Source organism: Onychostoma macrolepis, chromosome 22 (assembly GCF_012432095.1).
Source record: "Onychostoma macrolepis isolate SWU-2019 chromosome 22, ASM1243209v1, whole genome shotgun sequence".
NCBI lineage: Eukaryota > Metazoa > Chordata > Actinopteri > Cypriniformes > Cyprinidae > Onychostoma > Onychostoma macrolepis.
Genome location: NC_081176.1, coordinates 18,148,477 through 18,164,895, shown reverse-complemented (window position 1 = coordinate 18,164,895; position 16,419 = coordinate 18,148,477). Strand labels below are relative to the sequence as shown.

The window sequence follows — 16,419 nt, the reverse complement described above, 5'->3', positions numbered from 1 at the left end:
AATGCAATGAGATAAAGAGAGGTGTAACATGGGCTCTTTTGGGTTCCTTGAAGACCAGTTAATTAAATGCAAAGTTGACTGGAAGGAAGAATTTGGGTAGGAAAAGGTGCACAAGCAACAGGGATGACAGCAAGCTTGAGAATACAGTCAAGCAAAGCCGATTCAAACACTTGGGAGAGCTTCACAAGGAGAGAACTGAAGCTGGAGACAACGTCAGAAGCATCTTAACTGGGCTGTGGAGAAAAAGAACTGGACTGTTGCTCAGTGGTCCAAAGTCCTCTTTTCAGATGAAAGTAAATTTTACATTTCATTTGGAAATCAAGGTCCCAGAGTCTGAAGGAAGAGTGGAGAGGCACAGAATCCACGTTGCTTGAAGTCCAGTGTGAAGTTTCCACAGTCAGTGATGATTTGGGCTGCCATGTCATCTGCTGGTGTTGGTCCACTGTGTTTTCTGAAGTCCACAGTCAACGCAGCCATCTACCAGGAAATTTTAGAGCACTTCATGCTTCCTTCTGTTGACAAGCTTTATGGAGATGCTGATTTCATTTTCCAGCAGGACTTGGCACCTGCCCACACTGCCAAAGGTACCAAAAGCTGGTTCAATGACCATAGTGTTACTGTGCTTGATTGGCCAGCAAACTCACCTGACCTGAACCCCACAGAGAATCTGTGGGGTATTGTCAAGAAGAAGATGAGAGACACCAGACCCAACAATGCAGATGAGCTGAAGGCCACTATCAGAGCAACCTGGGCTCTCATAACACCTGAGCAGTGCCACAGACTGATCGACTCCATGCCACGCCGCATTGCTGCAGTAATTCAGGCAAAAGGAGCCCCAACTAAGTATTGAGTGCTGTACATGCTCATACTTTTCATGTTCATACTTTTCAGTTGGCCAAGATTTCTAAAAATCCTTTCTTTGTATTTGTCTTAAGTAATATTCTAATATTTTGAGATACTGATTTTTGACTTTCATGAGCTGTAAGCTCTAATCATCAAAATTAAAAGAAATAAACATTTGAAATATATCAGTCTGTGTGTAATGAATGAATATAATATACAAGTTTCACTTTTTGAATGGAATTAGTGAAATAAATCAACTTTTTGACGATATTCTAATTATATGACCAGCACCTGTATATATATATATACATATACATAGAAATAGAGAAAATATTCATTGTTTACAGATAGGTAGGGTAAAGACACTTTTAACACTGAAATTTAACTTGTAAGAATAAACCATGTTTCTTTGAGAAACACAGGATATTCTTGAGAATTTTATCACATAACCAGTTTCAACCTGTTACTTCTTAGAATAATGCTAGGTGGAAAATATAAAAGTGTTCTGCAAAAAAATATGACAAAGTAGGACCACACTTATAGCACAAGCAAATATCTTAAAGGGGTCATGACATGCTTTTTTTAAATTATTATTATTTTAATGTTCCTTGAGGTTTATTTGTTCCTTGTTAATATGTACAAGTTTTTTGAACAAAATTTTTTTATAAAAAAATATTTTCAACCCTAATTTTGACCCTTTGTCTAAAACAACCCGTTTTTAAGGGGCAGACCCTTTAAAGCTGGTCAGTAATTGGCCATTGTTATGAATGGCTAACGTCATTGCATAGGAAACCGTATCAACGCCCCCTCGCTATTGCATGTGAATGATTTGACATGATGAAAAATAAAATGGTCATTTCCAGACAAAGCAATATGAAATCATTTACTTATGGTTTGTGATGCAGCTGCAGTCAGATCTCTTTCAACAAATGCTTCTTTGTGAACTCTCCATGACACTGTGCCTCGTTTACAAAACAAAATGGTCCGACCAATCCTCAGACACAATCAGGGATGCCATTAAAAATAAACTATCCACTTGTTCCTTAAGCTGGGCTCCTTCTTATATCTGTACAAAGACGTGAACAAGCTGTTTAAACCAAAACGCATCAAAGGGAATGTTCTTTCACCCCATTTGTCCTACTGACGACAGACTCAATCACGTGGAAGTGAACGTGCATCTGTATACTGTATCCAGTGTAGAGAAGATAGTGGCAGTGATTGTAATTTCTATTTGCTTTTGACGCGATGCGATGCAACACTTGCATTCAGCGTAATCAAGTGTCAGCCGTTAAGCGACTGAACACCAGTGGGCGGGGCCTATTGTATGGTGAGAAGACTATTCGTCGATGTCTTTGAGGCAGTCTTTATGCAAATGACCGAGCCCCTGTGACGTCATCTAGCACCTCAGATCCAAACGAGCCGTTTTCTGAGGTTTTTTACATAAAAATGCTTTTTTATTGATGATGAGTACATTTTACGCTATGAAACTTGCAGGATGTATTAAGCATACAAAGACCTCAAAAGATCAAGGGAAATTTGATTTCTCATGTCATGACCCCTTTAAGAATATTCGGATGTTAGAAAATGTATAATATTCTTAAAACAAAGTCTTATTACATATAGACAAGAACTTAAGTTTTTTGTCAAAGGTCCTTCACTTGAACCAGTAAATGTTTAATGAAAGTTGGTGAATCTTGGGCTTTGTACTTCGACGGCAGTATAAACCAGATGCAGATCTGTAAACCCAATCATCTCTAAATGCAACACGTGAACTCAAATTTGTCTGTGTATAAATAAGGCAGACAGAGGCAGACTACTTTCTGACAATAGCTTTGTTCACTTTCTATGCAATTCATGCTGACAGAAATGAAATGAGAGACTACAAACAAAACCACAGATGTAGATGAAAACAGTCAAACCACATGTAGGGCGTTGATGTGATCAGTGGCGCTGAAATGAGTGTCTTTAATGTACGAAAATCAATCTTCATCCATTATGACATGCTCAAAGGAATCTCAGTATTTGCTTTTATCTTATTTACATTCTTACTGAGAAAGTTCCATTAAGAAAGGCTCTTGGTACGGAAACATTATGCCAATTTCGAAGAAAGCTCAATTTCAGAGGCACTAATGCAACCCAGATGCAGTTGGTCCACAATAACCTTTTCCATTTCCTCTATTATAATTCCATCATTTACTTTTTTGACAGCAAGAACATGACTGCCACACGTCAAAATAATCATCCCACTCCCAATCTAAATCTTGTAATGAAATGCAACCCTGGCCTGACCGGTGCTTAAAGGTTAAAAGTGGTCAAATTTGATCTGGAATAACAATTATGTCATTTGCGTGCTCTCCTGACCCTCCGGCAGCTTCAGGCTCTCACGTGGACCGGCTTGTCCGCTTTTCCTTTTAAAAAAACCCCAGGAGCACTGGAAAGGGAACTTTTTTTCTTGAGGAGCACAAGCTTCTTGGATATCAAGAAACGTATGTGGAACTATCGGTCATCTTCAAGGTCTTCAATCCCTCAGGACCACTGAAGAGTTTCAACATGTCCACCTCCAGAGGGTGAAGGTGTCCGCTGATAATCATTGAGTGAAGTGGTCCTCCCAGGTCACTGGATGCCAACTCTTGCAGTGTCCCAGAACGGATGGTCTGGTCCTCGGCTCCGACCCGAGCCAGACCAACACACACTGTGTCTTCAGTCATTGCTGCATTGAAGGAAAGAACATAGGATAAACCATGAAACCATAGCTCACAAAGCTTTCAATCAAATCTAATCCAATTTTCCATCAGTGCTTGCCAGAGTTGGCAAGACGTCCAGATGGTTTAACCACAAAGTTCACAAAGGTTTTCATGCAATTTAGAAAGGTCTGCAAAAGTTACCCAGTTCCTCGCCCCGATCCCGTCGGTTCTGTAGTATCTCCAGGAGTTGTTCAGCTGCCTGAGCGACAGTCATGTACCTGGGAGGCTCGTAAATCTTTCGACCCCTAGAAAGAGAGGGGACTGGTAAACTTTAAGGTGAGCAGAAGTATCTGGTGTCTTCTACTAATTTGTCTGGATCCTTGACAGTGTTAAAATTAGTTAATGTACTGGAACCTTGAGACACCCGCAGGTAAAGTTACAGCGGAGGCTTGCCTCCCTTCGGTCCATTGACTTTCTACAGAAACCCCAAAGCGTGCGGTGACTTTTCTGGAGGCTCAAAGAGATGAGTGGGGGAAAGTCACGTGAGAGGAGGCAATGCCTCCATCGCACTATAATTGGATATGATCGGTTATGATTGGATGTGATTGGTTGGTGCAATAAATCCCGCCTCTTGTTTTTGTGCGAGCTCTCAGTATGAATGAAGGAAATAATGGCGTTATTGACTAATTATAAAGTAAGTAAAAGTAGTAAGTGCTTTGTGTCATGTTAAAAATGAAACATGAAATGGCTTGAAAACATAATGGCTGTGTCAGTTTTTCGTGAGCATTCAGCTTGATGAAATGAAAGATGTATCTTCGTGGCTGTGAGTCGTGACAATGTTTGTGACAGGGCTTTTATGACGATGACTCGAAAATAAGTTGACTATTAAAAAAACGGCTGAGCATCAGTTAACAAATAAAAAACGGAGTGTGTATAAGTTATTTGATATTAATGAAAATACATGCCTTTCCGACGTGATATCTGATTTGTAGGGAAAAAGTTTGGCAAAACGTGGATTCGAACCAAGGTCGTTCTTTGTTAGTACTGAAAATACATGCCTTTCCGACTGTAGTATAAATAGCAGAAGATCCAGCTGTAAACAGAATCTATAGCTATTTGCACTTAGTGTAAACACATTAAGTGTAACAGGGACATGAATTTTATATATATATATATATATATATATATATATATATATCTATATATATATAAACTTATAACTGCCTCATTTTAAAACGCCACTGCGTCACGGGTGACCTTTCCAACGTCACTACGTAATGCATGAAGTCGTGGACGCAGAGCTAGTGCAAGACGAGTGTTTGTGGTTAAAATGTATATACATTTTTCTTTTTTTAGAAAATGACGGATCGTTTCGCTACATAAGAACCTTATTCTTCGGTTGGGATTGTGTAGAGCCCTTAGAAGATGCAATAAAACTGAAATTTGGACATTCGACCCTGTTGAAGTCCACTATATGGAGAAAAATCCTGCTTAATTTCTTTTTTGACTGAAGAAATAAAGACATGAACATCTTGGATGACATTGGGGGTGAGTAGGAAACTTTAATTCAGGTATGAACTAATCCTTTATGTTGCAGGTGGTCCCAGAACATTGAGCAAGTAGGTGGCCATTAATGCAATTTACATCTGAGCTTTAAAGTTAAATACTCTGCATGCTTTACTTAAGGTGCATTAGCCATTAACGGACCAACAGTCCGTCCTTGATGAAATCAGTCAACTTAAGGAAGTTGCAGACATGCTTTGAATTTCTTTTTGGGGCCATTTCCCCCTCCCTGCAGTGAAGGGCACCAACCTCACTGGACAAGCATCTGACTGTGACCAAAATCATGCAGCATATGGTTATTCCATTTCCGAGTAATGGTACAACAGTGCCAGTAAATCTGGGAGACATTAGCACACTTTCCAGCCTTGAACAGGGAGCACGCACCAGGCCTAATGCTCGTCTCCTTATAGCGTACATAGTGGAACACTAAAACCCATTTGGGGTTTATGCGGATTGGATATAAAATTACACAAAGTGCATGACCAAGGGGGGAGATAATTACAGGACACCACGGAGAGAGCAAGGAGTTAACAACCGTCTTATACGACGAGAAATAATTCAACACCAGTGAAGGATTTTCGGAAAGACTTCGAGTTCAAGTTTGAAAGCAGACGACGAAGTTCACTGTTGCCGATAAAACATATTTCTGAAGGCTTCAGATGGGAAAATTATACCGCGGCAGTTCTGGAGGCGGCCCAGGGAAGGTCCATGATAACATATCATGCGTCCAAGTCAAACAAGCTGCCACGGTTTTTACTTTTGTTATTTTTTTCCAACTCAACCAGTCTGCCCCCCAGCAACTTGCTTGAATGTTAACTCAATGTCTGCTATAAACCACAAAACGACCCTCCTGGAAAAGCACCACAGACTAGATATAAATCATCACAACCCCACAGAAAATCAAAAAGTGAGAGTCTTACCTCATTAAATTCTCCATGGACTGCTCTTTGACTTTGATATCTGCGAAACAAGGGAGTTGTAAGTGTTGTACGATACAATAAGCTTGGGTTTTATAAACTAGGCCTCTCTGGATGTTACTGTCACATCATAAATAGTAGGTCGCCCCTCCATCTGGGGCTGTTAACCCCACGCAGTCTGGAGCGTGAGTACATTTTCAGACTGCACCTGAGAGGGCCCCATACTGAGAATAAAGACAAATGTACAAATCACGACCAGTCATGTTCTCACACCATGTCTACACTGAAAGTGTCTACGTTAACCTCAATATGTTAATACATAACGGACCAATCAGATGAAAGTTCAAGGCTAAACTTCAGCTACAGTAAAATGGGACAATTTCTTTGTTTCCTACTTTCTTTATAAATGGAAATTTGGTATCAAAACATTTTTACATAAAAGCTTCACAGAAGATTTAAATTAGTAGGCTAGAAACCAGAAAACTGACATAAAATTAATTGTTAAAAATACAGCAAATTTACACAAAACACAATTAATTATTTGTAAAAAAAACCAAACAAAAACAAAAAACAAATAAGCAAATTCATGATTAATGAATTTTATTTCTGAAAAAAATAGAAACTGGGAAACTGACATAAAATTCATAATTAATTAATTAATTAATGACATTTGACAAAAACAGAAACCAGAAAATTGTCATAAAAATGATATTTGTAAAAATAAAAAGTGTTTTCTAAATTTGTAAAAAAAAATTATAATAAAATTAAATAAAAGAAAATAATAAAAGAAAAAAGAAAAGTGACAAATCTATAAAAAAAACAAAAAAACTAACAGAAAATGAACAAATTTGAATGAAGAATTTATTAATGATATTAGTAAAACAAAATCACTTTAAACTTTAGTTGGACAGGAAAAAGTGGCTGGAGTAGCAGTGTAGGGAATCAAAAATTGAAATGGAACAAGTTCAAGTCCGGTGTAGACACTGTATTGGACTAGACTTTTTTGGAATTACAAATCTAATTTTATTTTTGAATTTAATTTAGAAACACCAGCAAATAAATCGACCAATTTTTGCCAGCTTGATTAATAGCCCACGTCTTGTTAGCAACGTAATGATGAATGGATGCAGTGTATAGTCCCTGTGTTTTGTCTATGTGTGTGTGTGCTTTTGTTGTGTCTGCAGCTTATTGTGTTAGATAAGCGCTCTTGCGGCCAAGGGTGGACGGGGAGGTGTCCGTTCCCCGCCTTCCTCTGTTTGCTTTTGAATAATGAGGTTAATAACCCTGATCCCTCTCTTGCTCATTTTTGTCCTCGCTCTTGCTCTCCGACTCCTCAGCTGGGAAGCACCTGGGGACTCCCGCCCCTCCCCTCTGTCCCGCCAGCCAATGAGACACAACGCCGACCAGCAGACTACGATTTTTACCAACATTCATTACCAAAGATGCCTTCCAATGGGAAATCCCACTGGTACTTTGGAAAACGGGGGTTTATTAAGAGACGGCTGGAAATCTCCACGGCACACAGATATAAACGTAAATTATTTGCGACCATCTGCCTTGGGGGTACCAGAGCGTTTGCAACGGGCCCAAGTTTAATTTGCACCCCAAAGGGAAATGCCTATGACGGGACGTCAAAATACGGGGGTCGTCTCATCTGGTTTTGACACATTCATTGCTACAGTGACCGTTAACGATGCAACACACATACATGCTTGAGGACGTGAGCCAAGGAGCAAACCGGAGAACCTGCCAATTATGCAACATCATATAACTTTCTAATTAGAACACCTCGTTCACAAAGACTCAAAGGAAGTGCTTACCCAGCAGGCACAGCGTGTGCAGGCCCATATCCCTGTTCTTCTTGATCTTATCGTAGAAGCTTTCAGGTCTCCATGTGTCCGTCCAAAACACAATGGACACCGTCTCCCCGAAGTTGTACAGCTAAGGAGGAAAATGCAATCACATTCATACTTTACTTACTCACACCAGTTATTTTGCATTGGTCACTGCGTTCACGAGTAGCCAGCTCTGTTTAGCCACCGACAAGGTGCTTCCTGTTATTCAGTAAGCATGACATCATTCTGAACAACTAGAGTGCCGCACAGCTGACACAACAAAGTGACATTACAGCAGGCAGACTTGTTACTGGTTACTTTAGGTCCTACAGACCCTCTGAAGCACGTATTAGTGCGATATGAACAAACACGTAGGTAGGGATGAAGTTGTCCCACATCCTCCAAGTCCAGGGGTGTCCAATCCTGCTCCTGGAGGGCCACTGATCTCCAACACACTTGCCTGGAATTTTCTAGTGAGTCTGAAGACCTTGATTAGCTGGTTCAGGTGTGTTTAATTAGGGTTGAGCTAAACTCTGCGGGACAGTGGCCCTCCAGGAGCAGGTTTGGACACCCCTGACCTACTTGTTTACTAAGGTCAACTAGAGACCTAGATGAATTCTTTTTTGTTTATCTATAATAACAAATTCAGCAGTGCAGACTTTAAGGGACAGTTCACCCAAAAATGAAAATTCTGTCATCACCGTGGTACTCTCGTGAATGCATGTTGACTGACACGGAAGAAAAGAAACTGTTGAATAAAGTCATTACCACTGGTGTCACATGGACTATTTTAAATGATCTTTTCTGGGCCTTGAACGTTTCAGTTCCCTTTGAGTCTATGGAGGGTCAGAAAGATCTCGGATTTAATCAAGAATTTACTTAATTTGTGTTCTGAAGATGAACAAAGGTCTTACAGTTTGGAATGACAAGAGGGGAGTAATTTATGACAGAATTTTTGGATGAACTATACCTTTATGAAGAGGCCCCGCATATTACATGTAACAAGATATCATACCCGCAAATTATTAACTTGCTCCCTTATTTTAGTTAAATTGTGGCCATTGGGTCAAATAAAATTAAAACAAGGGAACAAGCATGGATTCAATCTACCTAAACAAGGGAAACGATTAATAAGTTGTGCAACGATATACACTGTGTGCAGAATTATTAGGCAAGTTGATATTCTGGTCATATTTTTTTTCCAAGAACATTTTACCAATTCCAAACCACATCAATCTTAGTAACTACTATCAATTTTGTATTTAATCATTTATAAGTGATATATAATTGCCCATGAAGGCTGAAAGTTAAAACCTCCTTATTTCAGGTGTGCAGAATTATTAGGCAGGCTTTCTTTTACAGATAAAATGAGCCAAAAATGAGACTGAACTCAAGAATAAAAGTAAAACAATTATTAAATGCCCATGAGAAGGATGCAATACTAATGCAATAATAGAATTAGCAAAGTTAAGGCATGACCACTGGGCAGCGAAATGCTCATTGGGTCAGCACGGTCAGAAAAAACAGGTGGAGAACAAAAGACACGTTAACTGCAAAAGAATTAAGAATTAATGTCAAGAATTAGGTGAGAAACCATCAGGAACCATTTAGTCTCCAGCACCATCATTTTCCAGAACTGCAACCTTCCTGGAGTCTCCAGAATTACAAGGTGTCAGGTTCTCAGAGACTTTGCTTGGGTAAAAAAATATTTTAAATGACTCTCACTTAATAAGAATAACATGCTGAAGTGTTGTGAAATACACAAAGACTGATTTTTATAGGCTTTATGGACAGATAAGTTGTGAGTGACTCTTGAAGGACCAGCATCACATCCTCTTGTACCACAGTTTGAAGAATTTATCTTCCAGAATCTGGCAGTAAGTTTTAGGAGCTCATTTTTAATCAATCCTGCAAGACAGACTTTTCAGGATAGGAGATGAACTAAAATGAGCTCCCAAAACTTACTGCCAGATTCTGGAAGATACATTCTTCAAACAGTGGTACAAGAGGATGTGATGCTGGTCCTTCAAGAGTCACTCACAACTTATCTGTCCATAAATCCTATACAAAATCAGTCTTCATGTATTTCACAACACTTCAGCATGTTATTCTTATTAAGTGAGGGCCATTTTAAAGAATTTTTACCCAAGCAAAGTCTCTGAGAACCTGACACCTTGTAATTCTGGAGACTTCAGGAAGGTTGCAGTTCTGGAAAATGATGGTGCTGGAGACTAAATGGTTCCTGATGGTTTCTCACCCAATTTTCACCTTAATTCTTAATTCTTTTGCAGTTAAGGTGTCTTTTTCCTCTCCACCTGTTTTTTCTGGACCGTGCTGACCAATGAGCATTTCGCTGCCCAATGGTCATGCCTTAACTTTGCTAATTCTATTATTGCATTAGTATTGCATCCTTCTCATGGGCATTTAATAATTTTTAAACTTTTATTCTTGAGTTCAATCTCTTTTGGCTCATTTTATCTGTAAAGGAAAACCTGCCTAATAATTCTGCACACCTGAAATAAGAAGTTTTGACTATCAGCCTTCATGGACAATTATATATCACTTATAAATGATTAAATACAAAATCAATAGTAGTTATTAAGATTGATGTGGTTTGGAATTGGTAAAATGTTCTTGGAAAAAAAATATGACCAGAATATCAACTTGCCTAATAATTCTGCACACACTGTATATAACTAAAACATGGCCATGTATCAATTTGTTGTCAGTACAAAATTTTAGTTTGTGGACATGATATCTATTTTTTCTTGCATGTCATGTGCGCTGCTGATAGTCTAAGAAAAGAAGATGTTTTGAAAAATGTCTTTTGAACATGAAAAATGTTTTTGTCCACACAATGAAAGTGAATGAGGTCCAGTGTTTTTTTGGACCCCACTGACTTTATTTGTATGAACAAAAACAGTTGAATCATTTGTCAAAATATCTTCTTTTGTGTTCAGCGGAAGAATGGAAGTCAGTTCAGGCTTGGAACGACATGGGGACAGAAGTTTCATTTTTGGGTGAAAAACACATTTAAATTCACATTTAAATTAAAAATGAAAATTCACTTTACCTATTTCTAAATACAAGCTTATCATGTTGTTACCAATTGATCCATGCAATTTTTAATCAAAATGTCATAACTCGATCTTCCGGTGGAACGTCAGACTTCTCTTTAGTGACATTCGCCATATTTCTCCAATCATTTAGTCTGTTTAAACCGCACCCTTTCTTACAATCTCCTGCAAGTTTGCATTCAGATCTGTCTCCATCCAATCAACAACCAATGAATAGAACCAAGTTCCCAAGTTTCTTTTTTGCTAATCCGTTTCACTCCGATGTATGTCACAATGTGGAAGAAAAGATCTGTCACTACTTTTCCTTGATTGCAACATTCAGAATCTACTACCTAGTCATAGGGAAGCAGAGCAAAAGAATCCTTCCAATAAAATCTTTGGAAACGAAACCAGATGTTTTTGGTAACAAAAACAACACACACTTTGGGTGTAGAATGTCTCAAGTCAAGCTTTTTTTGTGGAATACCTTGTTGTTGATTGCTTCCAATTAGTGCATCTTGATCTACACTCAAACAGTAACTGCAAAGCGTGCATTAACCTTCCAGATCCCTCTGTGGCTGAAAGCAGCAGCTGCAGCAGATGATTTAGGACCTGCTTTTCCTGTCTAAATAGTTTCCTTTAGAAATGGCACCACTGATCTCAGATCATCTGAAGACGCCTATCGTGAGCTTAGGGCGGCATCTGGGGCCTCTTGGTACACAAAGCTGCCCTGACAGGTCAATACAGGGGGCTGTTATTGATGGCCAGTAGGCTTCGTTGATAGACTCCGCTGGGATGCCTATGGCACAAAGGCCTTAATGCCGTTTGATCATTTTCACGAGAGACTGGGCCTGAATGACGCATGATAGCGAAGTACATTCTCTGGGAAGTACATGTTGACAATGACACCATGGGGAAGCATTGAGTTAAGGTGCGGTTGCATTACCGAATTTTCTGCAAAATTTCAAGGGCAAATAAGGTCTGCTGGTAATCATGTAGCGATGTACAAAGCAGAAGTCACTTTCAAAGCGAACTACTTTCTGTTGGTCAACGCAGTGAATCTACGTGACCAATTTGAACCAGTTGCAAAATCTTTCGCCCTCACATGAAATTCAAAATCGCGTTGATTCCAATTTCGCTTGCAAAAATTCACAGAACAATGGTAAACTTGGACCTTACCTGCAATCCACAGCAGCCCACTGCGTTCATGATGGAGGCATTGTGAATAACGCGATACTGTATCCCAGCATTCAACGCTCGCAGAACCAGGTCGCTGTGGGTCGTAGCTCTGAAGAGAAGAAATGCAGTTGTTGTTGTTTTTGTGTACACGACTCCAAAATAACATGCGCCAACCGCAGAAAAATGGCTACTTATCAACATCTTTCTTACTAACTACTGTGTTGTGCTGTTTACACTCTGGAAGTAATCCACATTGCGCCAAAAATGCTTATCCTTTCGATCTTGGATATATCATTAAACTTTATTAAACCCACACATTCTTAAGTGCAGGAAAATGAGGAGTCAGACCCCTGTCCCCGTCCCCCTCCCGCTATGTGGGTTTCGGTGGTTTGGCTGGAAAAACGCTGGAGCCAAACACGACTCAAAGCTCAACTGTGATTAGAAGCGACCGAGACGGGAAAGTGTGGCGTAATTAGCTCATCTCTTCTGGAGAATTTCCAAAGTACCCACACCTCAGACGTCCACATCCCACTTCTCGTAAGAGCGTTAACGTTGCACCCCAGTGCTTTGGTGCTCAACCACTCTGTGGTTCTTCAAGCACAAATGTCCTGAATAATAGGAAACATTTCCATTATTTATCTTCTGTTAGGCTGTAGAAAGTGTTTTCCGATTGTTTTTTATGAGAAGTGCATGCTTTCAAGTGCACTTAATTGTACTTGAGGCCATTATCAGAATCAGAATGGAGTTTATTAGCCAAATAAGTTTGAACATTTCCAGCAATTTCTCATATCATTTCTTTTCTAAAAAATAAAATATAACTCGTATAGGCCAGTGACAAAGCTTTCCGATGAAAGTCTGTGTAATGTCTGGATTTAGGTTTCCAGATGAGTCATTGCACTTGTGGGATTGTGGCATATGTGATGGTAAGTTATGGGTGAGTCAAAACAATGGTAACATGAGGTGCATCATATGACAAATATGCATAGAAACCTCATAAATGAAAGTTGGCAAACTGTACTGCGGAGAATTAATCCTCATTGGCAGATATTTTAGTTCAGGACAACTTTGAAGTTGTTATCACATATGGATTAAATACGACAGCAGAGACTGGCTACTGTAGATCTTGAAGTAGTTAGTTAGTCTTACCCAAAAGGATCACCAACCACTAGAAACGCCACATCACTGGCATCTGCTCCCTTCAGGATCTCATCCGCTTGTTGTTCCACCATATCTCTGTCAGCCAGCAGCAACTCGCGCCCATAATACTCCTCCTGAGACAGAACACAAGGGCGCCATAAATCTGAGTGTGAAATATTAGTATTTCTGATGTATTTGAATTTCATTGTCAGATTGTACCAAGTTTTGATCTAAAGGATAATGCTTAAATACTTGATATTATTATTATTTTCTTTTTTTATTGCTTGATATTATGTTTGAATAGACATATGAAATCTGAATATTATATTTGTAAATATAAAAAATATTGATATTTTATTCATTTAGCAGATGCTTTTAGCCAAAGTGACTTACTAATGACAAAAACAAGCAATATTATGAATTAAATACATTTTTAAATATTCACAAATATATATAAAAAAATATTGTATAAATTAAAAACTTGAATATACCATTTCTATGATAAACATTTTTTAATTTCCAAATTTCATTTCATTTCTGATATTTTTTTGTGGGGCCAAAGTGTCAAGGTGGTGAAAAATATCTTACTAAAAGACTATATATATATATATATATATATATATATATATATATTATTACTCATTACAAAATTATTATTTAAAAACTTTTGTCTGCCAAATAATCTGTGTGGTGCAGTAAATTTTTGACAACTATTAAACAGGAAATGACTTCACAGAGAGGACACCTGTAGAGCCTCATGGTAAGTAAAAAAGTTCTTAAAAATATCATATATTTTGACATTTTATGAAAAGACACTGACTAGTTCATGTCAAATTGAGTAACCCCAAAATAACATTCTTGATGTTCATGATTCAAACATTTCTAAAACTTCTTTTTACCATGAAATATATGTTTGAAAACGTTTATTAACTTTTTTAGAATTATTAAAGCATATTTTATGTAAAAATATGGAATAAACCTTTTTTAAAATGTCTGAATCTTTTTTCTTTTTTTACAATTTTATAATTTCAGGCAACATTATTTGTCATCGACCAGAATATTGCAGAATACGTGAGTTTCTCCCCATCTTACGTCTTATATTAACTTAATATTCCAAAATGCAGTCATCTGGCTTTGATTGTGATGTAAATCGAGCTGTCAAATGTCAGGATTGAGATATTATAATGTGTTTAATCATCCACATACCAAAGCTTCCTTCCCGACGGTCAGTATGGACGTGTAAGCCTCCAAATAAACACGACTACACTGCCGGACGATCTCTAAACCTTTAACAGTGATGTCTTTACAATCGCCCAGACCAAGACCGATCAAATACAACATCTCTAAACCACAGGTGACACCGGAACGCACACTTACACTTCGCCAAAAGGCTAAATCACAAAAACATATATGTATAAGCGCTTTAACATGCAAAAGAGCTGCCTGACGAGATACTATTATGTGGTCGTTTATCAAACACTGAAAAGCTTGCAGAATACATTCAGTTCTTCCCCATTCTCTGTTATTCCGCACTCACATGGTGCCACATGCAGCAACTGACAACCGGCTGCCGTAAAGCGTAGAGTAGTTCACGACAGTGTCGCGTACTGTAACCATAGAAACAGAATAAGCGGTGAAGATTGCTGGTTGGACTGAACTAAAACACTAGACAAGGCTTATTGACAAGACGTTCATTTAGAACCACATTCATTGTGTCTAGGATGTTGTGCACAGGTAATAATTGCCCATAAGCCATTTTAAAAGTTAAAAACAATAGTTATTAAATTCAATTTATATTATTAAATTTGTTAATATACACATTTTTAATATTATGTATATATGTATACACACACACACACACAGACACACAAATATCTTAGATGCATATTTAGTTATTTTGTCACATATGTGTCTTTGCGTGATTTAAAATTGCCACACATCTCACAAATCATTGGTTTAGAATGAAGTCTGGGCATTTAATGAGCCAACTCTCATTAACCTTAAAACCACACTTTCAGACATATTGTGTAATTCAGTGCAAAAGTCTGAATAACTGGCAAGTTCAGGGCTATTTACTGTGCTGTTTTCTGTTTATGTACTCTGTAAAGCTATCAGTTTCACCCTCAAATTGCAGAAAAAACATTATGTTGATAAATGTGCACACAGTCTTTTCCCAAATACCACAGAATGCAACATTTTATGACTTTCTGGGTTGTTGATTTATGATTTGTGCAGCACTTTTAGCATGTTTGGATGTTATGGATTCCAAGGTGTTTTGAAGACTGTTAAAGACTGGATTTATGATTGTTTGGATTACTTAAAAAAAAAAAAAAAAAATGTGTGTAAATCTTAATAATAAAAAATAATGTGTAAATAGTTTCCTTGTGTTATGGATTGAAGCTGTTGTAAATTCATAGTCTCTACCATGATTCCTAATGTGAGTCGGGATTAATCCATGGTACTTAATAACCACGGTTTAGCGGACCTTGAGCTTGACCTGTTTTATTTGTAGGTTAATAGGCTGTGAATTAGGGTGAGGACCTTTTGTTACACACAGCTGATACCTGTAATGAATGAACACAAGTGCAGCCAAAGGTCCTTAATCTAAATATAAGGCTTACAAGCCCTAAAGGCTCATGGACCATCTGGTCTCCACCCCCAATGAACTTGTAACGTGAAGTCAAACAAAGAGATTTGATTTTTCAGGTTTCCAGGTTTTTCAGGCTGTTATGTACTGGTTTGATTGACACATAATTATTTAAATCTATTTGCTTTATTTAGGAGAGTAAAGTAGAGTGGGCAAGTTGCTCGGAAGTCACTTGGCAGTCATCTTGGTCTATTTCCAAGCACAGCTCCTACAAGAAAAATAAATTCTCAGAAACTGTTTGTGAAACGCAAAGTATGGGTAATGCCAAGTTTTAGAAATGGAGCGCAAACATTTTGCAAGGGAATGCAAACATTTTGTGAGTGAATGCAAACATTTTGTGAGTGAATGCAGTGTTTCTTGGGGGAACGCAAAGGTTTTTCCCATGAACCCAAAATTTTGAAACACAAACATTTTTTGAGTGAATGTAAAGTTTTTTTGGTGGAATGAAAATTATCTTTTGAGGAAACACAAAGTTTTTAGTGGAACCTGAAGATTTTGCAAGCAAATGCAAAGTTTTTAGTGGAGCCTGAAGATTTTGCAAGCAAACGCAAAGTTTTT

The 16,419-nt window shown here is 38.1% G+C and overlaps 1 protein-coding gene across 3 annotated transcripts in view; it reads right to left on the bottom strand.

Moving 5' to 3' along the window:
* Positions 1-1,079: 1,079 nt before the first annotated feature.
* Positions 1,080-16,419, bottom strand: part of dph5 (diphthamide biosynthesis 5) — a 37,773-nt gene continuing 22,433 nt past the window's right edge. Inside the window, exons 1-7 of one of the 3 annotated variants that reach the window (XM_058761809.1) lie at positions 14,752-14,870; positions 13,224-13,348; positions 12,078-12,186; positions 7,828-7,948; positions 6,011-6,050; positions 3,729-3,832; positions 1,080-3,553 (exon numbers count right to left, since the gene is read on the bottom strand). In XM_058761809.1, the coding sequence (XP_058617792.1) occupies positions 3,321-3,553; positions 3,729-3,832; positions 6,011-6,050; positions 7,828-7,948; positions 12,078-12,186; positions 13,224-13,348; positions 14,752-14,763 (744 nt within the window). In that variant the 5' untranslated portion in view covers positions 14,764-14,870 and the 3' untranslated portion in view covers positions 1,080-3,320. Of the gene's footprint in view, positions 3,554-3,728; positions 3,833-6,010; positions 6,051-7,827; positions 7,949-12,077; positions 12,187-13,223; positions 13,349-14,420; positions 14,871-16,419 lie in introns of those variants that run through there. The other 2 variants (XM_058761808.1, XM_058761810.1) reach the window with 2 other exon arrangements.